General features: G+C 51.6%; 1 protein-coding gene across 2 annotated transcripts in view; it reads right to left on the bottom strand.

Annotated features, from left to right (window-relative positions):
* Nucleotides 1-27,082, bottom strand: part of SMG6 (SMG6 nonsense mediated mRNA decay factor) — a 221,888-nt gene that overhangs the window by 12,227 nt on the left and 182,579 nt on the right. For both annotated transcript variants that reach the window (XM_067020989.1, XM_059046651.2), the window contains exons 14-15: nt 9,775-9,951; nt 5,862-6,008 (exon numbers count right to left, since the gene is read on the bottom strand). In XM_067020989.1, the coding sequence (XP_066877090.1) occupies nt 5,862-6,008; nt 9,775-9,951 (324 nt within the window). The remainder of the gene's footprint in view (nt 1-5,861; nt 6,009-9,774; nt 9,952-27,082) is intronic.

Below are 27,082 nucleotides of genomic sequence, written 5' to 3'. Positions count from 1 at the left end.
TGATTTGGGGATGCTTGACCCTTTTGGAAATTGAGACACTGAGAATTACAAATAAAGGGAATGCAGTTAGCTCACACGGGAGTTGTGAACCTTGAAGGACTCAGATCACAAAGCAGAGCCAGGTCAAGAGAGGCCTTCTTAGGCCTTCCTTCTGTGCAGGGCTCCAAAGGGAGCGTAGCTGCTTCCTTCCCTCTACAGAGTGACGGAATCATTTATACCTGGGCCTCTCTGGCCAGAGCAATGTCTTCACCAGAAATGAGAAGTCTGGTAACATAGCAAATTTCCACCCTCATCTTGTACGTGAAAGTTATCTAGCTAAATGCCTGATACACGTTATTAGTAACTTAACAAATTTCAGTTTCCTTTCTCTCTGCCCAACTCCATTTTTCATCTTTCATATATCCCGGGGGTGGTGGTGGTGGTAAATATCTGGGGAAACCACTAGGGAGCAGAGCTGGAGCTGGGGAGGGGTGAGGCAGTGCACTGCTGATTTCTATTGGAAAACTCGTGGTACTCTTGGTGTTTGGGTTTTTTTTTCCTTTTTTCTTTAACTATGTAGAGGTATTTTTAAAAAACAAAAAATGGAAAAATGGGAATGAAATATTAATAGGAATAGCTGGTGAGATAACCACCAGCAGTGCAGACAGGCATTCCTTTTCTCTGCGGGGCGGGGGGCCGCACTGCGTGGCTTGCGGGATCTTAGTTCCCTGACCAGGGATCAAACCCGTGCCCCCTGCAGTGGAAGCGTGGACCACTGGACCACCGGGGAAGTCCCAGGCATTCCTTCTTGAGCTGCAAAAACCAAAGGGCGCAGATTCTGCATTTGCTATAGAAAGCAGGCAGAGTCACTGGTTTCTGTTAGCATCTTCATTTGGGGTGGGTTGCTCATGGGAAAGGTTCTGCTTAGGATCCCTTCTCTGGAAATCCAAAGTCAATACCACAAAGCTTAACACATACTTGCTATCTTTTTCAAGGTTATAATTATGATGATTTGCTTGCTACGTCTTACTGCCCTTTCTAGATAGACAGGGGATGGCAGGGCTAAGCATGACACCCCTGAGCTTGCTAAAAGCAGAAGCCTAAGGGTGTTCCAGTAAAAAGCCCGACCATTTCTGCAGGAGGACAGGACCCTGTGGATGCTGCTGGAACCAGGGAGGTGAGAATGGCTGGAGCAAGCTCTGGAATGCGCTGGAGTGGGGAGGGCGGCCGCCTGGCCCCACAGGCTGATGTGCTTTCCTGCCCTGGCGTGAACGTGCCCCTGGCCTGGTAGTGCGCTGGCTCCCACCCTGTCTCCGACAGCTAGGAGCCAGGGCTGAGTGTCTGCCTTCCGCTAGATTCCATACAGGTGTGGGGGGCTCTGTGCATGCCTCATTGTTCCACAGCGCCCCCCCCCCCAGCTGGGTGGCAATGTGAATGGGCTGCAGCTATATTTAGAGTGAAACTCCTGGGGCTACCACAAAGGAGTGACTGCATCTTCAGGAGGGTGGGTGGGCGGGAAGGGGATAGGGGAGTGAAGCTATTTTCAGAACACATGTCATTGCTGGCTACAGAGCAAGACTGTGGCCATAATGCCGAGGGAAACAATAGCTGTGGCCAGAGGAAGAGCCTGTTATGTTTCAGGTGGGATGTTTGCAACCGCTCAGGAAACCTGACCCCGCCCGACAGCAGCACAAATCACAGCAAAGGCTCGTGGAGGCAGAGAGGAGGTGGGGATTCACAGGCCAGGGCCAGGGTGAGGTGCCAAGAGGCCACGCCTCAAGCCGGGAGGAGGACAGTCAGTGACTGCTTTGCCCTGAGGGCCTGGTTAGGAAAGAAACACTCCTGACCAGTATCCCAGGCAAACCATGTACCCTGCTCTGGTCTCTGGACGCCTCTCAAGAATGGCAACGGGAATGGAAAGAACTCGGGAGGAAAGCAGCAAGGTGGGCTCAACCAGCACAAGAGGAAGAGCTGTCTCAGGCAACACGCAAAGCCTGGGCTGAGCCGGAGAGTGCAGCCTCGAAGCCCTGGGTGGGCCGACTTGGCCCCCAGCATCCGAGGCCTGCCTTGGTGCCGAGGCTCCAGCTGCACAGGTCCTGAGAGCTGCCCACACCCCTTTTCTGACCTCCAGTCGGCCCCACTCACCAGCCTCTGTGCAACACCGGAAGCAGGGAGGGACAGGCTTCGGAGGGAGGCCAGGCCTCACCTCCCCCATCCCACAGATGAGCTTAGGCCCGGGGGTCTCAGTGGGAGCGGGGAAGTGGGGGTGTGGCTACGGCCCCAGATCTCATTTGGACTTTACAGCCAGCATGGGGGCCAGGAGGATTTTTTTCAACCCCACCTTCACATCCCCTTCCCCAAACATGTGTGGTTCCTGTTTTGCTGCATCTGTAAGAGGCGCTGGGAGCTGGGGACTTGCCTTACACCTCTCGGTTAACACCCCTGGAGACTGATGGAGTTCGGAGCAGAGTAATTTACAGCCCATCTCTCCAATCTTAATTCACCCGATGCTCCTCTCTTCCTTATTGTATTAGTGTGACCCAGGTACCTGCCAACAATAATGGCCTCTCCAGCTAGGAGCCTCTCCCCCACTCCCAGGACAATTTATACCTTTTCCTTGGGATTTTCCCCCCTTAAATTAAACAAAAAGAGGGAAAATAAGAAGAGGTTAACATGGGTTTGGAGCACTGTAGCCCCGTGGTTCTGGGCAGGGAGCCAGTGGCCCGAGGGCACACACATGTGTGTGCTCTCCCAGAAGGGCCTTCACCGGCCCTGTTTTACAGCCACCTCGGCACAGACTCCAGGGTTCACGCATATGGCCAGACAGATGTGTCTGGCTTACGTTCAAGGCTGGAAAATGAAGAATTATGGAAGTGAAGGGCCCCGGGCATTAAACAGGGGGTGGGGAGAAGGGAAGGGGGGAATTTCTTCTCTGCTGAGAAATCCTCCTGTGGCTCTGAGGCTGGAGGAAGAAGGCTGACAGGAGGCAGGGCCGCTAGCAGCAGTGCACGTGGGGCCTGTTCTTAAAGGGGCCACAGCAACCCCAGCACGGACGGCCCGCAGCAGGCCATCGATGCCTCCTGGCCTGAGCAGCCTGCTCCAAGGGAGCTGACAGGGAGAAGCGGCTTCCGGGGCAGGAGCAGCTGCGGGCACCGGAAGTCAAGTCTCAGGCAAGTCCTCTGTCAGGTACCGCTTGTTACTGGAGAGGCCGGGCTGAACACGCTGCCTGAGACAAGGCCATGTCCCCTTGGTGCATGCTCCCACAGCATCCTGCACTTCCCTTTGGTCACAAGGCTCGCTCACACTTCAAATCACTGACTTCTCCACGCCAGTGGACACTCTGGGATGTTCGCTCCCGTGTCCCCTCACCACCAGCCTGGAAGTTGCTCACCACCATTTACTAAATTGAGCGGAAGACACGGTCCCTGATTCCAAGGAGTTCACAGTACGGCAGGGGGAACAAGTCCAGAAATAAGTGTAATTTGAGACGTGATATACGTTTCACAAATGAGGTATAAATCAGTGCCACAGGAACACTGAGCAGAGAGATGAATTCCTCCTGGGGGGAATCCGGGAAGGCTTCACTGGGGAGATGGGGTTTCATCTGGGGATTGAAGGAAGAATAGAATTTCAACAGGTAACAGGAAATGTGGAGCAGAAAAAGGGTACTCGGGCTTGAGCGAACAGCAGGAACAAAGACGTGAGAGTGGGAGAGGGCAGAGCTGTCTGGGGACAGTGGGTAGAAAGGAGGGTTAGTGTAGTCCAGGCAGGAGGGCTGGAGCGTCTGGACAGGCACTTTGCACGCACTGTCTTTCTGAGGGAGCTGCTGTTACCACTTTCATCTGACAGATGAGGAAACAGGCTCGGGGAAGTTAAACGATTTGCCCAATGTCATATAGCTCGTGAGGGCTCATGGGGGACGGGAGAAGAGGTTGGGCAAATAGACGGGGAACAGATGAGAAAGCCCTAGATGCCACAGTAAGGAATCCGACTTTATTAGCCAAGGAAAGGCACTGATGATTCCTGAGCCGGGGAGTGGCTCTTTTGGGAAGAGAACGATGAAACCACATAAGATGCGTTGCAGGCAGGGAGCCTGGCATGCAGACCGTGTACCACACAACTCCAGGAGCTGCGTTCACAGACTACGAGGGAAAGGGGACCCCCCTGGACTTGTGCAATGCAGGGTTGCTGGCTATAATCCAGTCAGTACCTGGACTAGAACAGCAGTAGTGGCAATGGGGATGGAGAAGAGGGGGGGAATGAATGAGTGAACAGATAGGCTCGGATAAGAAATCAGGCACGAGGGGTTAAAAGCCAGTGAGGAACTTAAGATGATGCTCTCGTTGCTGCCATCTATGAACTCACTGAATGAAAACATTTGCCGAGGGCCAACTCCATGTGCTGAGACTAAGAAGTAAGAGAAAGGGAGGAGGAGACCAAGTAACGAATGGTGGTGAGGAAGCCACCGGGAGGGTGGTGTGGTCACCAGACAGAGAGGAGACGAAGGTCCTCGTGTGCTGAAGTGAGGCTGGAGGGAGGTGGCTTTGGGGTCCAAAGCTACAGGGAAGTCAAGTGTGATGAAGACCCGACAAAGGTACTTGGTGACCTCTGATGCAATCACCTCTATAACTGCTGGGCTGAGAGTCAAGAAATGGAGGTGGCAGTATGGACAGAACTTTTGGGAAGACTGATGGTGAGGAAGAAAACAGCTACCAGACAGGAAAAAAGACAGCTTGCAGACGAAGCTTCGAGGGCCACGACAGAGGCTCACACAGACTGCGCAAGGGTGGAGAAGGCAGCCACACCACAACGGCAGTGATGCTGGCAGAGGCTTAATTCCAACTGGTAGACTCCTATGAACACGCCTAAAGGACCTTGGGTCCCAACTGGTATCCGTTCCCCTTCCCAGGGCAGGGCTCTGTCTGATGAGCGGTCGGACTGCTGTCAGATCACAGTGTGCCACGCACTATGCTGGCTGCTTTATGTGCACTGGCTCCTGTGGGCCTCACAGCCATTCCAGGTGGTAGGTGCTGTCACCAGTTCCACTCTGCAGACGAGCAAACAGGTTGGGAGAGGTTTAACAATGTGCCCAAAGTCACAAGGCTAGTAAGTGGCGGAGCCCAGCCTGACCACGTGCACTACGCTCCATGCCAGAGGCCAGAGGTGGCTGAAGAGAGGGCTGAAAACAGACATTCCTGAAGACGACCGACGCTTCCCCACATATGCAGTTAGTCTTAAAGCAGGGAGCGTGGCCGGCTCTTCCCCATCTGCCCCACGTCCTAGATGAGAAGAAGTGAGCTTACAGTGCAAGAGTCAGACCTGGGAGAGCCATTAAAGAAAAAGCTTGTTGGAAGTGAAGGTATGGGTCCACGAGAGGGCTGGTGGTGCAGGAATCCTTACGTGGCGATCGAGTAGTTTCTCCCTAGGGTTTAGAGTGTGCTGTCCAGAGGGGCCTGGCCATTACGGTGGGAATCCAGACAAGCAGACTGTGGCCATGACACCGTCTCCCCCTGAGAATAGGTGTTCTCAACAGAGAATCCACGGCTTTTCCGACAGTGTCTGGACAACGTTCAGGAGAACTTTGAAACCCCTGAAATTGTGTGAATGGTTGGCTACGTGTGGTGTGCGTTCACAGATCATCACTGGGGGAGAAGTTTTCAGCAGATTGAGAAGAACCTGGCCCTGCTTGCAGCCCAGGAGGAGGGAGCCTCCAAGCACCAAACCAGAATTTAGTGGCAGAGGAGGAACACAGGTGGTGGAACCGGTCTGGACACTGCAAGGCTTCCTGAGTGCGAGGGTCGGGCTCGTCCCTACTTCCACCTCCTCACGCTCTCTGCAGACCACCAACCACACAGCTACCACCCTCCCCAGGCAGGCCCCACCTGGATCTTCTCTTGGCGACGTTGCTGCTCCGCTATCTTCCTGGCCAGAGCCAGCTTCTTGGCCCGAAGCTCCCGGATGTCATCCTCGCCCCCGCTGCCTTCAGCCTCCGAGTCTTCCTCAAAGTCTTCAATCACCACGTCCTCTTCCTTTGCCGGTGGAGCCGGCCAGGGGAGAGAGGAGACTGTGAGCCCACAGCACAGACCAGACCCACCCTTCCGTCCCTCCTGCATCCCAATCCAGGCCTATTGGGACCATTCCATGTGCAGGGCCCCACGGTGTGTGCTTGCCCCAGCTCAGGCAGAGGCAGGTCGAGGAAGCTGGCATCCTTCTCCCCGGGCAACTGCTCCCCTTTGCGCTCCAGGGGCCTCCTCTTACAGACTCACAGATCCACACCCTATCTACTTCCATGCCTGTACTACTCACAGTCCTTCCTTCTTTGCACACACTCAAAATGTCAAACTTTGGGCCCATTTTCATTTTGAAATTCACCAAAGGGGAAAACAACAGAGAAAGTTAAACCACCCAATTTAAGTCTAATTCATGCTAATGATCAGATAGGAATCATCCTGGCCAACAGCTGGGAGTTAGGCATGGAAGCTCCCTTGCCCCAGACGGCGTCAGGGAGCAGATGCTGTAGTTCAGCAGACCTTGCCCTGGTTTCTTTTTAAGACCACAGCCTGGTGGTGTGGGGGCTGGGGGCCCCATGATAGGAATTCACATGCCATGACCTTGCTCAGCTGCCCTCTGGGGGCCTGCACAGACTGGGAGATGGTTGGCTAGCTTAAGGAGTCTCCTGCCAGGCTGGTGGAGCCTTCCCCAGGGATGGCACCTCCCTGCTTGCAGCCTCAGCTCTTAGAAGCCACTACTCCCCGGGTGGTCCCAGGCTCCATTTCTCACTCTCTCACTTTTGGCCTTGGTCAGTAGAGAACATGCAGCTGCCCAAGAGAGCTTCCTTTGAGGGACAAGGTTAGCACGGGTAATAGGGGGTGACTTAGTAGGAGAAGATTCCTGGGTCTGAATGGTAACTGGATGATAGTAATGACAAGGATTATGACAATAACGGCTACCATTCACTGAGTGCTTATTACGTGGCCAGGTACCAGGCTAAGCATTTTTCATGCATTAACTCATTTAATACAATAGCCTGTACATAGATGCTATCATCATCCCTATTCTATAAATGAACAAACTGAGGTCTAGAGAGTTAAACAAGTTGCTCAAGGTCACGAAGCTAGTAAGTGGCAGAGCAGGGGTTCAAACCTTCGTGAGTCTGATTCCAAAGTCTGTGCTCCTACCGATTATACCAAGCAGCACAGGTGCGGTCCTGGATCTAGATGGTAAGCTCAGACCCAGCCCTTTGCCAGGCCTCCCACAGATTCACAGGGATCCTGTACCATACAGACTCTCTCTCCTCTAACTGTCTCAATGATATTCTGAAGGACTCTCTCTGCAGAAAGTGGCTAGCAAGAGTGTGTGAGTGGGTAAGCTGATGCTTTGTCTTAGGAGTAGAATCTAGGGGTGGGAAGACAGGTGTTCTGGCAGCATCCTTAAGGAAATGGATTCTGTTCTGCTCATGAAGAATGATGTCTGAAGAAACAGCTCCCTTTCCTCTCCCAATCAGCTTAAGGGACTCAGTCTTGCAGTTAGGAGAGATGAGATCGTGGGATGGCGCCAGAACTGCCACTATCCTAAGAGGTCTCAGGGGTCTGGGACGCTGTCTGCAGTCACCACTCATCTGACAACGCGCGGGCTCTAGCGTCACAGGGCCCACTTCCAGAGAGGCCCAGGCCGTGGGAAGGAGAAAGACTCTCTCTGCACATTTACTTCCTGTTCATGGGGTTAACCTGGACCAGAGTGAGTGGAGTAGGGTCCCTGGCTGGTCTGTGGGGGACACTGCCTCTGCCTGCTCTGACCAGGGATACACGGGGTTATGATGGGGCTTAGACTGAGCCTGACTGAGGTCAAAAGAGGGTCAGCGAGGCTTGTCTGAGGTTGGCTCAGCTCTCATAGCAAACGAGGAAGTGCAGGGTTGTGAAATTACACAGAGCAGGGTAAGTAGGGTTTCCCAGGGGCCACTAACATAACGGAAACCAGGAGGCTCGTGGGAAAAGGAAGAAGTGGGCAGCATGGCATGGGTCACAACCTTTGTCTGGTCAATAAGCCCAAGAAGGAGGGAGAGAGCATGGCGCAGCCAAGATCTGGGACCGAGAGCTGGTCTGTTCCCTGTGAGAGTGGAGGAGCCCCTCCCTCTGGACATCGCCTGCTTCCCTGGATTTGGTCCTGCAGGCTCCTTGGGCCGGGGGACATCTCTTGCAGCAACCCTGGAGAGCCACCTTGCTCACCTTCTACCGCCCGCCTCAGCCTTAAAGCGCGGGTGAGAGGGCTGACCAGGGCGCTACCCAACCCACGCTTCCCTACACGGCGCCCAGGGCTTGGGTGGCACCGCGCTGTCCTGCCTGAAGCCTGGACACCTCGATGGCTTTAGCAACCCCACTGTCTCCTCCCATACTGACAGCTCATTCTTTCCCGTTACTCCCTGCCCAGGTTTCATCTGGAGAGTCTGGAATCATGGGCTCAGCTTTATCCCTGGAACCACCTCTATCCTGTGTCATCAGGGCTGGGGTGGGGTTCTCCAGCTATTCTAATGAAGCCCGTCCAAGATTTTGCTGCTCTGAAGACTCTGAACCAAAGGTGGCCACTCTATCACTGCTTCAGATCACCAACGACAGCTTCCAGCTGACATCTGGCTTCCCTGGCCTGCTGCTGATTTCATCCCCACACCCCACCCTGCTCCACCAGGCGCTTGAGACTGCTGCAGGCCAAATGACTGTGTTGGCCTACGGATGACCTGGCCTCTGGCTACAGTCGCTTGCGGCCCTTCCTTGAGTCCCATGTTCTTTCCCACCTAAGTCCCCTCTGTCTATAATACTGCGGGGCAAAAAGAAGGAAAGAGTCAACCATCAGGCAAAGGGAGCCATGTGTGCATACGCACCCAGACACCCACACCCAGACACATAGCAGGGCAGCTGGCAATAACAGTAAGCACAGTAAACGCACGCAGACACCGACACCGTCCACATTCACATTTACTCAAAGAACCCACAGACAGCAGGGAAGCTGGCAGCAGCGTTCAACTTAAACTGACACACAAACCCACTGTGCACAGAACCACAGTAACAATCACCCCCAGAAAGATACATCCATGTATGGCAAGGCGAATGTCAGCGGGGTTTGGCGGGGTGGGCACTCAGGCTGGCATGAGCGCACGCGCACACACACGCACACGCACGCACACGCACGCACACGCGCACACGCACACACACACACACACAGAGTCTGGAGTGAAGCAAGGGCTACAGGAACAACCAAGGGCAAACAAACAAGAGAATTCCTTAATCACATCAGGATGTGCAGGAGGGAGGGTTGGAGGGAGCAACGGAGGGAGGGTAGGCCAGGGAGGGGGTGATTTTCCACACGGGGCCAGCAATGTCAGCTCTTCCTGTACGTGTGCTGGAGGCTGCAGTTCAGGCCTGTGCTGCACTGAGCTCCACACATCCATAAACTTGATCCTCGGCCTGAACCCTAGCATCCCCCCCCCCCCCACCAACTCCCTTTCCTAAGCCTCCAGAGCTGCACATTATTAAACTCTCTTTCCCTCCCTTCTCCTCCACTGCAACATTAAAAAGAAGCATCTGGAACTCGTAGCAGCGTGAGATGGGGGCACCGGGGTGGGACTGGCAGGAAGGGGCACCAGCAGAGTGCACTCTTGAGAAGCTGGCTGGTCACGTCAACATCGCCACCGCTCTGAGTGGTTATAAATAACCAGGGGTAGAGGCTGAAGCCCGGGCAGAGCAGCGCTGGGGGGATGGGGGAGCCTTCCTTCGGCCACAGCGGGCTCTTCCCGCATTGTACCTCATCTTCCAGTTGTTTTCCCTCTTGGCTTCCCATTTCCTTTCCCATGGTGTCTGGGACGGGTGCCACTGACACATATTTTCCACCCTTGAATGCCAGCAGAGGCTCTTCTTGTCCACAAAGGGCTTCCAGAAAATACTTCAGCACTGTGACCCTTTTGCAGTCGGCTGCAATAACCTACAGGGCGAGAGGGAGAAGAAAAACAGCGTTTTCTGAAAGGGAAGATGAGAGACTTTGTTTGTTGGCTGAGGGGCACGCGAGAAATGTGTCCACCGGGCAGGGAAGGTGGAGAGAGTGAGCAGGAGCGCGTGCGTGTGGGGAGAGGAGGAGGGCCAAGAGCCTCCGAAGGAAGACAGCACCATCTCCCCTTGGGTCACCTCTGGGGGAGCAGACAACCCCAGGACCAATGACAGGTGTCCTCTGGGGTTTCGCCTTTCTTCTGCTCAAGCCCTGATATGAAAAAAGAATAAATTACACGTCGTCCGAGTTTGGTATCTAGCTGATAGAAGGAAGGGTGGCATGTAAAATATTGGCTGTCACAGAACACAGCTCTCTGGTACCCTCACTGCCGCTCTCCATTCTTCTCCCAGCTCCCCTCTCGCCAGACTCCCAAGAGGAGAACTTTCAGCCTGAGTGTGAAATGAATGATGAGGGCTTTCTTGGCTGTTTCATTTCACTCAGGTCATTTTGGGTTTCCCCTGACAGGTTCCTGCCCCACCTAAGAGTTTCTAACGCTGAAGAGACTGGGGTCCGGCAGGAAATTGTTGTCAGGAGAAGGGAGACAGGCAAAGCAGGTGTGTGTGTGTGTGTGTGTGTGTGTGGGGGGGGGGGGTGCTTCACCAAGCTCTGCTTCTCCAGGGGTTTAGGCCATCCTGCTCCCATGTGGCCACGTCAGCACATAAGCCAGTGCTGTCAGAGAAGCTGGGGCTGATTTAGATGAAATGAAATTCAGTATCTTGAGCAATCATCAAATTTGTAAATGGCTCAGAGAAAGTTTCCACAGTCACCCCGTCTGGGGTCCTTCTCCTGCGAGACCTCCAAACCCACCTGCTTTGCACCTTCCCATGCCCCAGTCTTCATCCCTGGCCTCTGGGGTCCTCTCCTCCCTGCTGGGAGGGAGCTCACCAAGGGAGAAGAGGGGCCCATTTGATCTGGAGCTCACAAGTGGTGAAGGCCGTTCCCATAGGGAAACACTTCAGTGGCCAGATATGTCACAGGGTGGCAGCCCCTCCATCATCACTGACTCTAGCCCCTGCCCCCCGACCCCCAAACCCCAGGCTTCCCATCCTGTCACACGACAGGGACTTCCCTGGCTGTATCACACAGTAAAGTAACTAACTTGGAGACTGTCTTTGATTGCTTGCTCTGTTTCACAGGTGCATCTGTTATCGCCCTCGCCTGGATAATAACTCCACTGGTGGCAGAGACTACACCTCATACTTCGCTGGCAAGGGGTGCTAGGGACAAGCAGGGCACTCAGGAGGTTTACAGTAAGGGCTGACAGGCACAGGGAAGCTTGGCTGGGTACCAGAGGGAGCAGATGAGGCAGGTGTGACCCAAGTCCTCCAGGACACGTGGAAACGAGCTCCCCTCTGGCAGCTGGCTGGCCAGGGAATGTGCAGCACACAACTGTCAACCCTGCGCTCCATGACTCCGTCCTCTGCCGCCTCTCCCAGCCTCGGAGGGGACGCCCCCCTTGCCCCACCAGTGGCCCTGAGTCGCAGGCTAAGTACCTCAACCACCTGAGAGGCTAAACCAGAAGGTGCTCAGCTACCCAGAAAAGGCTTAGGAAAGGACAGCTGTCTTGAGCTTGGGGTGCCCAGGCCTGTGCTTAAAAGGAGGAAAGAAGCGCTTGTCGGGCCAGGGCAGGTAACCATGGGTTCCATCGCGTGTAATCAAACATGTGATGAGGAAGGCTAGAAATACAGAAGCAGGGGCTAAAAGGCATTAAAGAACGGAGCTGAAATGAGTAATAGCCTGGCAGGCAGCACGCACAGTGGCCTCCCTGCATCCCCAGCCTCTCACTTGCAGAGGAAACTTCTGCATTTCCACAAGACTGCCAGTTTCCTCTCAGTGGTCTAATTTTAACCACCTTGTCGTTACAGTGTGTGTCAGCCACCTGACCCCACTATGACCTCTGACCTTATGCCCCAGTGACTGCTTGCACTATGGAGAATTATGTAATGGGTCCAGGACTTTCCTTTTCGGTGTGAGGCCGCTGTCACTGAATGGAGAGGAGGTGGGGGTTAAGGGGTGAGAGGAGGACCGAGGAAAACCTGACAGTGGTCCTTGGCATCACCTGGACGGTGAGAGGTATGCTGGCACCCCTGCTGAGTGTGCTGCAGGAGAGGAGAGTGTGCCCATGGGTGTGTGTGCTGACAGGCGGGCAGAATTCCTGCTGTTAGGGCATGGGCTGGATGGCATGCTGAGTGGCTCAGGAAGAAAGTGTGATTCCTGGCCAAGGGGGAGAAAGGCCACATGTGTGGACGTGGGTCTCCTGGAGACGGGGATTTCCAGGGCACAGCAGGACCCAGGGATGCAGACATCCTGAGCCTGCCTGCGGCACATCCTTAGAGGATCAGCGGGAGCTGTTATTCACGTGGACACCCAAACATAAAGGAGTGCCACCTCCCTCCCCGGGCCCCTGCCCCCTATTTTAGTTTTCACTCTGTTTGGAAGGAACCTGATTTCCGGGGGATTTTGTCTGCTATGGCCATCAGTTCCTCCCTGAGGGCAAAGGAACTCCTGGATGATTCTCAAAAGGGCTTTGATCCAGCAGGGTCTCTGAGTGGCGTGTAGAAAAGAATTCTACATGTTTGGAGAGAAAAGTCACCCAGTCTTTTGGAAGAGTGTCCTCGCCTCTGCAATCCAACTAGCAAGGAGGATAGCCGATGTTGTATGGTCTCCTTAGGTTTCAAAGTGCACGGTGGAGTGAGGAATGGGGTTTGAGCTACTACTGAGGAGATGCAGGGACTGAGGGGCAGAAAGTCTAGGGCTTGTCCAGGGCACAGAGAAAGCCTCGGTCTCCAGCCTGCTGGCCTGTCTGCTGAAGCATTCTGCTCTCAGGTGGGAGGAATCAGCCCAGCGGGGTGGATTCCTCCTAGACAAAGCCTCCAGCACTTGAGTTGGGGGAAAAAAACCAGTTTGAATATGGTTAATAAGGGATATCACGAAGGAAGACGCCCTTTAAACCATTCACAGAGAGCCAACTCCAAGATGATCTCTGTCTGGCCAAGGAGGACTTCCTGGTAGGAGAGGGGTTAAAGCTAGGCTCCCGGCTCGGAGAGGAAGGAGTCCAGATGAAGTCTATGACATAATCCCCACAATAGCTCTGTTCATGAGTACATTTTTCCATTCTATATCAATGAAAAACAGAGAATGTAAGTGGTATGTACATTGTAGCTCTGGGCAAATTCTAGATTCTCTAGAGGAGAAGGATCTGGGCTGCAGAGGCCTCCTTCCTGGGCTGTTAACAGGTGGGGCTGGACAGGGGCTAGAGCTGAGTAAAAGGGCTGCTGGCCAGGGAACGCCCGGGGAACCTGAGACCCGGCACCTTCTCAGGGGCAGTCACGGTCCTTCTGGAGAGACTCACTGTGTAGAAGACCATTGGGAGCTGCAAAGTTGATGGTCCAGTCAGCTCTGAAAGAACACTGGGGCTGTGGGTCAGGGAAGGGCTGAAAGAAAGGCACCCAGAGAAAGCCCCTCTCCCTCCCCCCCTGAAGACCATCTGAGGCAGTGTGCCCCATGGGCGGGAACCGAAACCTCTAGCTTCCGGGCTCCAGCTACCACCCAGGTCAGGTCCACACGCAAAGAACCAAGCAGAAAGGAAAACTGAAAGTGAGATGTGGCGAGGCGATGTGGGAGCCTGGCCTGTCGCAGGCTCAGTTCCTTCCAGAAAGTGAGCATGCCCAAGGTAAGCGGAGGCTGGCACTCAGAGGAAGGTTAGGTCCTGAGGAAAGCGGGAAGAAACCTCTAGGGCAGGAGAGAAGAGGGAAGGCAGTCTGGGGTATCTTAAGTGGGCCGGTGGATGAGAAAAGAATGTTGTTTTCTGAAAACGGGTGACTTTCCACTCGGCAGAGGACCAGCCCAGCCTGGGCAGAAATGCCTAGGAAAGAACAGAAAAAGAGGTCCAAGCAGTCTTCTGGAAGGTGGCGGAGGGAGAGAGAGAGAAAAGGAATTGAGCACCAGGTACCACCGACGGATGTTAAGTGGCAAAAAGCCTTAACACCAGCCACGGGGAAGGGAGAAGAGCCCTGATCCAGCCAGGGGACAGGAGGAGGGGTCAGGGAGATGAAGCAGGCCTCTGGACGCAAGCCCCAGGGAACGATGGACTCACTCCATCTTTATTGGGTCCCGATTCAAACAGGCCTCCTGGAAGGCACAAACACTATGGTGACTGGTTAGATTTTGCAAAATTTCCTTTTCTGAACTTTTGGCTTGGGGGAGTCAGAACTTAAATTCGCACTATCAGCCAGATCGATTATTTTCTGGTTTAAAAAGTCCTGCTGGGACTTCCCTGGTGGTGCAGTGGTTAAGAATCTGCCTGCCAATACGGGGGACACAGGTTCGAGCCCTGGTCCGGGAAGATCCCACATGCCGCGGAGCAGCTAAGCCCGTGCGCCACAACTACTGAGCCTGCGCTCTAGAGCCAGCGAGCCACAACTACTGAAGCCCACGTGCCTAGAGCCGGTGCTCCGCAACAAGAGAAGCCACCACGATGAGAAGCCCACGCACTGCAACGAAGACCCAACACAGCCAAAAATTTAAAAAAAAAAAAAAAAGTCCTGCTTGCTACTGCTCCTCTGGTTACAGAGAAAATCACACGGATTTTTCCCCTACTAACTCCAGTTTACAGGTTGTTTTTCTTGTTTCTCTAAATGGTGCCAATTATTCTCACATTTGTTGAAACCTTCAATCAAACTTTATAGCTTGTTAATTTTACAGAATGTCCTTAGAGCAAATAAGATGCAGACAGAAAAGTGAAGTCTTGCTGAAATTATGAAGAAATCTTAAAATAGCCTACAAATCCATTACCAAGCCTGGTAAAATACAGGCTGCTTGGCTGGCTTCTGAGGTCAATTAGCAATGGGTTAATTATCATCTCTAATGAGCCCAGCCTACAGGATTGGCTACAAGAAAACTGAACTCAGACTAAAGTGTTTTCACAAACTGAGAACCTCTAGTTATACACGACTCGCCTTCACAGGAGACTGAAGGGTGGGTAGGATGATTCTGTAGTGGCCAAGGGTGGGTCAGCCTGAGAAGAGGTCTGCCAATGAAAGTTCAGACACAGGGAATCCTCTGGAGCTGGAGGACAGAGGAAACACTTTATTCACATTCCTGGAGGAGGGGCTTCCAGGCAGGAGGGAAGCTGGCCACGAGGATGCACATTCACTCTGAAGACAGAGGCAGTAGCTTATGATGGGGAGACAGACACTCCCAGCCTAGATGAATCAGGACGACTGGTACTGATTTGTTGAGAGGGTCACAGGTCAGAGGGGAGAGAAAGGAAGAACCTGGCAGGCACTGAATGACAAAGTGGACAAGGAGAAAAGGCACGGATCCTTGTGCCAGACACATCCTGACAAGCCCCAGGTATCCTGTCCAAGGGCATCCACCCAGCGGGTCACTTGTCCCCCATCCCTGCAGCAGCAGGACTGCATTTCTTCACAAGGCAGCTAAGCACAGCCTTGCCCTCAGTCACTTTTGATCCCAAAGTCCAAACTCAGCCATCCCTAGTCCTAGTGCCCGTTGAGGGGTCAGTGGGGCACAGGATGAAATGCTAACATCGTCCGCCAACCCACCCCGCAGTAGCTATACCATTCCACGTGTCTGGTCCCAACAGCTGTTTTCTTCTTAGCGGAGGCAATGTGGGCTGTTACCAATCAGCTGGCAATGCACAAATGCCTGTTCAGAGTGGATGGCAGCCTGCTAGCCCCACTCATACCTCCCCCCACTGTGTGTGTGTGCGCACGTGCACACGCACTGGCCTTAAGTGTCCTGGGGGGGGTGTGGGAACTGGCAAATGGTTAGGTGGGAAGATTTGGTGGGGGTGGGGGAGAGGCTACTCCATCATCATTATTATTATTATTATTATTATTTTGTGGTACACGGGCTTCTCACTACTGTGGCCTCTCCCGTTGCGGAGCACAGGCTCCGGACGCACAGGCTCAGCGGCCATGGCTCACGGGCCCAGCCGCTCCGCGGCATGTGGGACCCTCCCGGACCGGGGCACGAACCCGCATCCCCTGCATCGGCAGGCGGACTCTCAACCACTGCGCCACCAGGGAAGCCCGACTCCATTATTTTTATTGAAGATTCCAAAGGGTAGGGGTACTGAGAAGGAGATAATGTTCACACTGGAAGGAGAGCTGGGAGAACAGAGGAGATGTGGAGCATACACTGGTGGTGAGCAGGTAAGTACAGAAGGAAAAACAGGTCCATTCTGGGAAGAGGCAAGCTGAGGCAATACAGGGGGTCTCGGTCAACAGCCTGGGCTTCCTAGTCAGAGATCTAAGTTCAAGTGTTAACTGCCACCTCCTAGCTGTGTGTCCTTAGGCAAGTTACTTAATATCTCTGAGCCTTGGCTCAAGTTGCTTAAAAGAGATAATGCATATCATATATTTAGCAAGGTGTCTGGGCTCAGAAAGTGCTAAGTAAATGAGTGGCTATTATGTTTTTTCTTCTTCGCTGCCTCACTCTGCTCAGAGACAGGAGGGGTACTCTGCCTGACACCACTGAGATGTGTGGAAGCCAGGCTCAGAGGTAAGGAAGGAAGCATGGGGCAGGCACACAGCCTGGGGCTGAGGGGAAAGGCCCTGGAATGCTCACCTGGCTGTTGAAGCTGCTGAAATAGTTTATCTTGAGCTAAGTTGTTGGATCCAGGTTGCTGGACAAGCCAGCTGGTGGAGGGAAGCCCCGGCCTCTCTGCAGCTGCCCCCTTCCTACTCTCTACAAAGATTCCTGGACCTAACCATGGGCATGCGCGCATTCTCCAGGACTCCAGAGGGGCCCCTAGGGCATGGGCTGTAGGACAAGCATGGCACTCATGCACACATCAGAAATAAGGTCCTGCGGTGAACGTCACAACCACCTTGCCCATCTGGCCTCTTCACACTGGGGTGTAGGTGGAGACTCTGCCTTTGTTAATGGTATCCTCCTTAAATGAGACCAGCTGGATCCTTGCTCCAGGTCTTTCAATACAAGAGAAATGATGAGAAAATCCTCTTCATGCTCTCAGGTGGTATTTTCTACCCATCTGAATTTCCTGAGCTTGGACATTCTAAACAAAGGCAGAGAGGAGTCTTGGCTCTCCTGGGCAGACGACAGCTGGCTCTTCTTGAACTGTTCCCTCATGGAAAGAAACTATTTTTTTCTGGAGCTCTAAGCTCCGGCTGCACGAGCAAGGTGCATTCTCAACAGTGAGGGCGTCGTAGAGAGCAAGCTATAGGCAGCAGTAGCTCGGGCTGTGGTCCAATCTGCTTCCCCTGCAGAGGCTCTGAGAGCAGCCACCCGCACTGGCAGGGGCTGGGCGGATACTGGCACTGCCAACACAAGCCTTTCAGGTCTGGCTGGCTTCAGCTGCTCTGAAACCTGGAGCACAGGCACTGGGGCCCTCACTCACTAACCAGCAGGGGAGGCTACAAGCTCAGCCCCTGGGGAGGAAAGGCCTGAGTCCGTCTCAGTCTGCAAATATCCACATGCAGTCTGTTTCTACACTGCCGGTTAGTTCTGGGCCAGGAGCACTGTCTCTTGTGCTCTGGTCGCTCTGAGCCACTTTCTTATTTGCCTTCCAGACGGCCAGGATCAGGAGCCGCCCCTTAGGCTCGTGTGCAGACTCCTTCAGCCGATCTGTTCCTAGTTCTATTATCTTACGTGTGCGGAAGAATGCTGAGACCTCCAGCATTCAACACAGCCAGTCAACATCCAATTCAACAAATATTTACTAGGTGTTTGCTGTGTGCACTAGGGCCTGTTCTAGACCCCGAGGGTTCAGCAGGAGGGGGGTGGGGCACATTCAGAGCAGGTGCATCAAAGACTCCCAAGAGAGAAATACGCCCTCCCTCCCCCCCACCGCCGCCCCCATTACCTACAAGCACTCAAAAGGGCAGAGTTCTCATTCCTCTTCTCCTTCAAGAGAGGAGGAAGAGGCAGCCCGGGGAGAAGAAAAGCTCTTTGTAGAGACTGGGCACACTGCTCCTTTACCCCTTTTAGGCAGATAGGTCCTGAGGAAGTCAGGATGGAGAAGTCCCTAGGGCTCAGCCTTAGTACCAGGTGAAATCCCAATGTCTCTCAACGCTCTCCACGATCTGTGCAAGCCCTCCCCACTGTACATCACCACAGCCCTTCTTGCTGTTGTTCCCTAATCCCCAACTCCAGGCCCAGGCAACCCTGATCAACATTCCCCTGTGGGCCATTTGCCCCCCTGGCACCTCTGAGACTTTACAGATTATTCCCCGAACCTACCCAACCTACAAGGCCTCTACCGTTATGCAATCAATTCATCTCCTCACCTTCCTTTAAGTTTGATAAAAGTCTTTCTTTTCTTTTCTTTTTTTAAATTAATTTATTGGCTGTGTTGGGTCTCCCTTGCTGCGTGCGGGCTTTCTCTACTTGCGGCAAGTGGGAGCTACTCTTTGTTGCGGTGTGCAGGCTTCTCACTGTGGTGGCTTCTCTTGTTGCGGAGCACGGGCTCGAGGCGCACGGGCTTCAGTAGCTGTGGCATGCGGGCTCAGTAGTTGTGGTTCGTGGGCTCTAGAGCACAGGCTCAGTAGCTGTGGTGCACGGGCTTAGTTGCTCCACGGCATGTGGGACCTTCCCGGACCAGGGCTCGAACCCGCGTCCCCTGCACTGGCAGGCGGATTCTTAAGCACTGCGCCACCAGGGAAGCCCAAAAAAGTCTTTCGTTTCAAGAAGTCATTGTCCAGCCCACCAGCCCACTGTCCACCAATTTTTCCTAAGGCCCTGCTATGTGACATGCTAGACATTTAGGGCACACAAGAGAGAATAAGGCAGATGCGGTCCTTGACACTTCACAGAACTTTCAGGCCATGGAGGGATTCCACAGTAACCTGGCACTAACCTCTTCCAAATCCCCAGTTGCCCCTCCAGCGCCTACGGGCTAGGCCTACACGTCCTCCTCTTCTCCGACTTCATTAGCAGCCCTCAACACCTGTATCACTTAGATGCCAGAAAGTGAGTTACCAGTCACTCAGAGCCGCCCTAGAACCTTTGCTACAACATCTCCCAGTGATCCAACCCTTTCTTGAATATGTCAGGTGGAAGGGATTCAAGGCCCTGGGGAAGCTTTTAAAACCATCATCCCTTCATGTTTAAGACACATATAAGTAATTTTTATTATTACATACTTAACAGTTTTTTTCCCCTGTTAAGTTCCAGTCCTGGCCATGCTGTATGAGAGGTCTGTTACCATCTTGAGTCTACAACGGGTTCATTTCCTAATAGGGAACCCATTCCACATTTGGACTTTTCTCATCAGTGGAAATGTCTATCCCTTTTAAGCCCAAATCTGCCTCCAGGGCTTCTAATCCTGCTCTCTGGGCCACAAACAACTCTAATTCTGTTTCTACCTGACTGGCCTCCAATTTTTTGAAGTCTGCTATGTTATACCTTCTCTAGGCTAAACAGTCCCACTTCCTTCCACTGTTCCTCACTTCAAGTGTCTCCTTAACATCCTGCTTATTCTTTCACTAAGACTTTCACTGAGACGAACGTCTCCTGGAGGGAGTGCCCACGTGGGATTCAGCAGCAGAGAACAGAGCAAACAGCTTCTCCTCGTTCTGTTCTGGACACCTCTGTGAATAGGCCCCAAAGCATACATTTTGTTGTTCACCACTTTGCCCTAATGACACAGTGTGAGCTTTTAATCAACAAATCCCCAAAGTGTCTTCACATATGTGGCTAAATAATATCTTCCCCAACTGTGTGCAAGCCCTCCAGTAACTATTTCCTTTTATAACATTCCTTCACTGAGGTCTCCCCATGCTATAAAAAAAACCCCTATCATTTGGTATTGTGTTGCACGCTACTTGCTGTGTGCAGCTGACTTTCTGGATAAAGTAGGATTTTACATTTATTCATATTTGAGTTCATGTAATTATTTACTTCTTTCATTGTAGCCTATCAAGTTCTCTTTGGATCCTCAATTTGTCATCTGAGAATGTATTCCTTCTGAAGTTCCTGACATCCATAAACGTGATCTGTTCATGCTTCGCAATATCTTTCTCCTATTAAGCTGTCCTGTTTTCTCTCCTGAGTAAGACTCCTGAGGACAGGCACTGTAATTTTTAGGTGTGTGTGTGTGTACTTAAAGACAAATCTATCTGCAGCGTCTAATGTACACTATGGGTAGCTGGACAACGTGGATGGCTGATCATGGGAGGCTGACGGCAGCTTTGGGACCTCACGACAATTGCGGAGGCCATCACGGTCACGGAGGGGGCGCCAGCCACACTGCACGCCGTGAATCGCGCTCCTTGTGCTGTGCAACGCGAGCGCCCTGGACAGGCTACTCAGAGGTGCTTCCTTCTGCTTCAAGTGACGCTCCCCACGGAGATTTAGGCTCCATAAGGAATGGCGCTCTCTTTTGACAGGCTGCCTTCAGAGTTTCTAGCTGGAAATAAGACACCACAAGAAGCCAAGCTCTGGGCACGTTCTGCCTTGTCTTAACTGCAGGCTGCTGCCCCAGGGCAAGGTACAACACACCTCAGCAAGAGGTGAGACTTATCTTCTTCAAAGCACTGATGTCACGCTCAGAGAAAAAAATTATACCTGTATCTCGAGAATCCCCACAGCATATTAAAAATATGGTGAAGAGAAATTCTGAGATTAGGGCTGAGGTGTGAGGCCACTTTAAGTTGTATTTTCAGGTCCTACATCTAGAGTCCTGAGTCTCAAGTAGCCCATGCCTCATGGCTGGAGACAAGACAAGCTTTGCTAACTAAAGTTAGCTAAAGTCTATTTATAGATTGATAAGGTATAAGTAAGCCAAATGCCTGGCATATAGAAGAACTTCAATAAATATTAGCTCCCCTTTCTTCACCTATGAGCACTAAAAAGCATTTAAAAAACCACCTGCATCTGAATCACACAGCGAGCTTGTTAAACATGCAGATTCCTGGACACCACTTTGGACTAAATAAATGAGTTTTTCTGGGGACAGGGCCCCAGCATGTGTACTTTCAATAAGTTGTTCCAGGTACTTATGAACACTAAAGTTGTAGAATCACTGCTTTAAAGGCTAGAAGACTAAGTGAAGGTGGTCACAAGTTTAGTCCACTCTTCAAGTGCAACTCTAGCTAAGGTACAAAAAAACACGCTACATTTTTCACGGCAATTTTGGAATCTAGGAATCCTGAGCACCTTACAAAAGCAGTTACTATTACATTCAGATAATGACAAGAGATGAAAAAAATAAGTTAAATGAGATCTGAAGCCAGATGCAATGACTTCGTAGGCCTGTGTTCTTGCCACCTCACCAGAGCCACTTCCTGCGAGAGCACCACTGGGGCTTCTAAGGCACAACAACAAAACCCGCCGCGTGCTCCTCTACCCTTCTCAGCCATGGCTAACACTAAGCGAACGGCTGCCGGTGCCAGGCACGGTGCCAAAAGCTGACATGCACCACCTCATCTAATCCACACAACAGCCCCGTGAGGTAGGTGCTGTCAATACCTCGATTTTACAGATGAGGAAATCAAGGCACAGAGAAGTTAAGTAACTCGCTCAACTTTAGGCAGCCGGTAAGTGGAGGGGCTGGAACGTGCCTCTGCTCCGACCAGCGTCCCAGCTGCCCGCAGCTCTCGATGGGCGCAGAGCATCTGCCTGTGCTTCACGCAGAGGCTCTCACAATCTCCAAGAGGGAAAAGAGCTGCTCATAAATTCAAAGTGGGCAGCCTCCTGCTGCTGGTCTTGTGAAGATGGAACTCCTTCTGGGCTTGCTGCCCTTCTCTTGGGCAGCTGACCTGCCACAGGTCTAGGGAAAGCAGGGTCTAGAGGAACGTTCACTTCACGCTCTCCTGTGTGATCTTCGGCAAGTTACCGAACGCTGTTTGCAAAATGCAGGTGATTCTCGAGATCTCTTTCCATTTTTAAAGGTTTCTATGACTCTGGGCAGTCATCTTGGAAAGGAGAGGAAAGACGGTTCTGCCTCTGACCTCAATGCTGGAGCTCAGCTCTGTCACAGGGGACAGTGCCAAGAGCAGGGCTTGGCCCTTTTGGAAGGAAGGGCTGAAGACTCAGAATCTGAACTAACAGTGAGAGCCTGAAGATAATTCATGATGGAAAAAGGTGGTATAGGTTCTTCTCATACGATAAGCCACTCAGGAAGACTTGGAGGGTTTTATGGAATCATTAGCACAGAGCTCCCCTCTGGCCACAGAGCAGAGGAAGAAACAGCAGACCAGTTTACAAAGCTCCAGAGCGGAAAATTTCTGTTGGTGTCCAAACTAAGTTTTTGGCTTTCTGTGAGATTTGGAAAGACTTATACTGATGTTTTAATCACCTGTTTAGCGTTCTGAAGACTCTTGTCGGCAGCCTCACTGAGCCTGCTCCAGCAGGCAGTGGGAACCGCTTGCTCACGCGCTGTGCTCTTTCTGTGAGCCGTTTCTTTCCCATGGCCATCTGTGACACCCTGCAGCTCCCTCCAGGCCACTTGAAGGGTACAAGCCAAACCAGTGTGCCCTACAAGAGGCTGAGGACAAGGTTTCGGGATCCCTTTTCACCAGATTCGAAGCCAGGAAGGGCCCCTTAAGAAAAGCCAAGGTGCAAAGAGGTAAGGAGTGGTTTCTGGAGATCAGTTGGCCAGCAAGGCCTCTGGGATGGCACAAAGGAAACAGGCTTGCCTTCTAGGAGAACTACCGTCCAGACATTCTAAAGCCCTTGGGTACTGATCATGAAAGAAGTTCTCACAAGTGAAAAAGAAAACTGAACAAACTCAGGGCAGGGCACATTCTAGAAACAAGAACTCATGAGCATGCAAGAAACCCATTAAGGAGGTTTAGGGTAGTGGCATGCAGAACAAGTCAGCACTTTACTTCTGCAGTTTTTGTGGGTCACAACTTCTCGGTGGCTGAAATATCCCATTTTTCTGGGAAAGCTGTGGTGGAGATGAAGTGGTGGCTGATGGTTGCTAGGCATTATGCTATTCCGTCTGATTATCACAGTAATCCTGGGAGATAGAAAGAGGAAGAAGAAACTGGAGCTTGGAAGAAACAAGCATCCAGTCAGTGGTAAAACGGAGATTTGAACTCACATGTGTCTTACTCCAAAGTCTGTGCTCAGTCCATTATACTTTGTAGCCTCTCTGGAAGTAATGGTACTTTTGGAGAAAGGGACCTACTTCAAGTCCTTTTTACTAAAGGGTATATCCACCTGCCCCACCCCCCACCAGCTCAGCACTAGCCCAAGGGCCAGCCCCCAGGATTCAAAAGAAACAGTTCTGATGAATTCACATTTAGATGAACACGAACCAAATGGGAGCTTGGCTGAGCTACCGGCAAGAACAGAGATACTGAAATCAAAAGTTTCTCAGGGTACCTGGCCTAAAAGGAGTTCTATCATCCAGTTCATTTCATTTCCCTGGACACGGCACAGATAAGACCTCACCTGGTCAGCTGATGAGCTGAACGAATATGGGAAACTCGTCACTATTGGATGCCAAGCTAAAACCTACGCATGAGTGTCCCCAGAAAGTTCTCTGCACTACACAGTCTTGGGCTCTGGATGGACTGTAAAGAGAAAAGTCCATCAGAGAGCATGGGGACAAGACAAAGGAAGTCAAAGCTTGCTCCTTCCACCTGGCACCCAAAGGCTCCACAAATCCATCAATCTGAGAAACTTTTACTGTGAGAGCAACAGGGTACATTGTTCATCTGGCAATCCTTGATCCTGGAGCAATATATGAAGGCAGGGAAGTGAAAGAACAATAGTTTCCTTCTCAGTAGAAAGACCAGGATAGGGGCTCCCCTGGTGGTGCAGTGGTTGAGAGTCCGCCTGCCGATGCAGGGGACACGGGTTCGTGCCCCGGTCCGGGAGGGTCCCACATGCCGCGGAGCGGCTGGGCCCGTGAGCCATGGCCACTGAGCCTGCGCGTCCGGAGCCTGCGCTCCGCGGCAGGAGAGGCCACAACAGTGAGAGGCCCGCGTACTGCAAAAAAATATAAAAATAAAAAAAAGCAAGACCAGGATGAGGTGAGGGAGGTGATGCTGATTTCTGACTGAGTTCTTAGGGAGTACTTCCCTGCCACAGAATTTTCTCTTTCCTTCTCTTCTGCTCTTTCCGGGGGAAGCTTCTTCAACTGCCTGCTCTCTCCGGCTGAGAGTTAACTTCCCTTTGTCTGGCCAGACCACTCTACAAATGCCATCGTTCCTTGCCCTGTTATGCCCAAGTTCAAGCAGATAAGCCGCCAACATGGCTTCTAATGGAGGAAGGGAGGGGCTCCCTCAAGGGAACTCGGCTTTACTGAGGGAAAAGAGACTCACACAGCAGCAAACAGCACACACTGCCCTCCCTCAGTGACCTCGGAGAACCTACTTACAAAGGCTGCAGTTAGAGAGGGAAGAGGGAGAAGGAAGGGAAAGAGAGGGAGACCATGACCAGAGAGGTCGTAAGTCCCACAGGAATAACGGCGAGGACAAGGAAAAGGTCGTCTTGTCACGAGGACAAAATTAACCAGACCCATCTGATTATGACAGAGGGAAGGCAAGTGCTGGGATAATGACTGGGGGAAGAAGCTCACAGACCACTGTGTACACGGGGAAATGTAGGAGAAAAGTGTTCCAAAGCTGATGACAAGGCAGACAGGAAACTTACATGTCCTTGCTGACAGGAAAGAAAGAGTGAAATTCTGGGTCTTCTCTCATCTGCAGGATTTCTAATAGGCGCCTGAAGTTCACCCTCTTCCCAAGGATGTGCTGACAGCTGGGAATACTGCCCTTCAGGTCAGGCAGAGCAGAGATCTAGACCTCTCCAAGAGTTCACAAGGAGGTTCAGTAAGGATTCAAACCACGATCCAAAACACAAATGGGACTGCCATTTCCTGTTGGGTTTCCATGCTGTAAAAAGGTGGGGGAGAAATGCCAACTACAAAGTGCTCTGCCTCCTGTGGAAAACGGAGTGCAATGGATCCAGCTCCAGTTCTGACTTGTGAATCTAAGTGAGAACTGGTTGCTAGCGGCTAGAGGATCACAGTGTTAAAGAGACATCCCACCACCCGACCTGCCAGCCTTTCTGCCCACTGTCCATGGACTGCTAGGGAGCTAATGACAAAGTTGTCTTGGGCCTCCGTAGGAAGGGCAGCCTTGGACTTTGGCAGCTCCTCTGGACCCCAGTTCACTGTCCTGTGTTCTTAAACAGCTTTGATGGAACAAGCCATCTGTGGGAGTTATTTAGTTTGGAACTGGAAGAGGGTTAGGATGTGGAAAAAATAAACTGAGCAGCCAAAGGATGGGGCCAGAGAGACGAGAGAAGGCAGGTGGCATGTTCATGGGACTATGTGCCAGGGCGAAGAGGAGGGTGGGACTGAAGAAAGGAATGGTGCCGAAAGGAGGCCAGCATGGGAAGTGCTGGAACACCCAGGACACTGTGATTTTATTTCCCAAGTGGTGTTCTGCTGTTCTCCTTCAAGGGCTCACAAACCCTCACCTGTGGGTGTCCATTACAAGAGAATCCTGGGATAGTGTAACTGTAAGCACACCTGATTTGCCATCTGAAAAACTACCTGAATTCTGCCTAATTTCTTCCTGGGCCTGTATCCTAGCCTAAAAGGCAAATCTAACTAGTTTTTTGACATCCAAAGCCACAAGATAATGGCAAGAGCTGCAAGGGTGGAAAAGGGAGATGGTGGAGGATCTGAGGGAATCCTTATGAATTACAGGAAACAGCAACAGAAACTGCAGGGTGATCTGGGAAGATATATAGGAATCTGGTGCAGAACTGGACTGAACCCGGTCGTTTCTTTGGAGTCTTCTTAACCGCCCCCTCCAATCACTATAAAGAACATATATACACTGAGAGAGACTTTTATTTTTAAAATATAGATATTTTCACTTATGTTAGCTCATTTAATCCTTACCGAAATCTTAGGAGGGGATCATTCTCATCCCCATTTCACAGAGAGTAAATTCAAGCCCAGACGGAATAAATAACTTATATGGAGTTTTCTTATGATCAGAACGGAGCAGAATGAAGACTATGATTCGCAACTAGATTTTTAACTAGATTTTTCTGCAGGTCATTCTGGCAAAATGGCATTAACATTGATGGTACCTCATCTGATCCATTCCTGATCGCCAAGCGTATGTGGCATATCCTCACAGGATTTGAAAAAGAGATCAGAAAGCTGCTGCTAGAGTCTATTTCTGATTCTTCACTAAATCTTTCCAAGTCATTAGTCTAAGAACAGGCTTAGAGACAGTAAGCCAGCAACTCTGAATGCTGTTTACTTAACTTCTGAAGCACACACACAGAAAGACATACAAACAATTATAAACTACTTAGTATAGTTTCAGTGCTTTGTACTGATAAGACAGAGAGACAAAATTTCTGTACCAGCCTGTACTAGGGAAGCCTACACACAGCCTAAACTTTTTCTAAATTGACAACACAGAGCTAAAACTGAATCCTGTCACTGAATTCTGTGACTTAGCCTAAAGTCAATCTTGCTGCTGACAAAGCAGAAAAGAAGCTCAATGACAGCATCTCTTCTAGGAGGCACTGAAGATGTGGTGGCACCTGGGCTTCAAGTACCAGGACAAACTGAAGCTGTTCACAGTTTAAACACATAGTTTAAACACGAGGCACATGGTAAAAACCAACCAACCAACCAACCAGAGGGTACATATGGCTGAATTTTAAAAACAATCTTCCCACCTCTGGTTTCTAAAGCCTCTGTTTCCCAGCCTTGTTGCCAGTTTCTGGTGTGGCCTGCAGAGATATTTATGCATATACTGCCATATATGATTAACTATGGACCTATACCTTTTAATACTTATTTGTTTATTTATTTATTTGGTTGTGCCAGGTCTTAGTTGTAGCAGGTGGGCTCCTTAGTTGCAGCTCGCCAGCTCCTTAGTTGTGGCATGTGAACTCTTAGTTGCGGCATACATGTGTGATCTAGTTCCCTGACCAGGGATCGAACCTGGGCCCCCTGCATTGGGAGTGCGGAGTTTTATCCACTCTGCCACCAGGGAAGTCCCGGACCAATACCTTTCATATACGTTTATATAAATGGTGATACACGTTGCCACTTAACAGCATATCTTAGAGACCATCAACATCATTCGGGAAG

The sequence above is a fragment of the Kogia breviceps genome, chromosome 19, assembly GCF_026419965.1.
Source record: "Kogia breviceps isolate mKogBre1 chromosome 19, mKogBre1 haplotype 1, whole genome shotgun sequence".
NCBI classification, from domain to species: domain Eukaryota; kingdom Metazoa; phylum Chordata; class Mammalia; order Artiodactyla; family Physeteridae; genus Kogia; species Kogia breviceps.
Note: the sequence above shows the minus strand (reverse complement) of the source record. Positions and strands in the feature narration are given on the sequence as shown.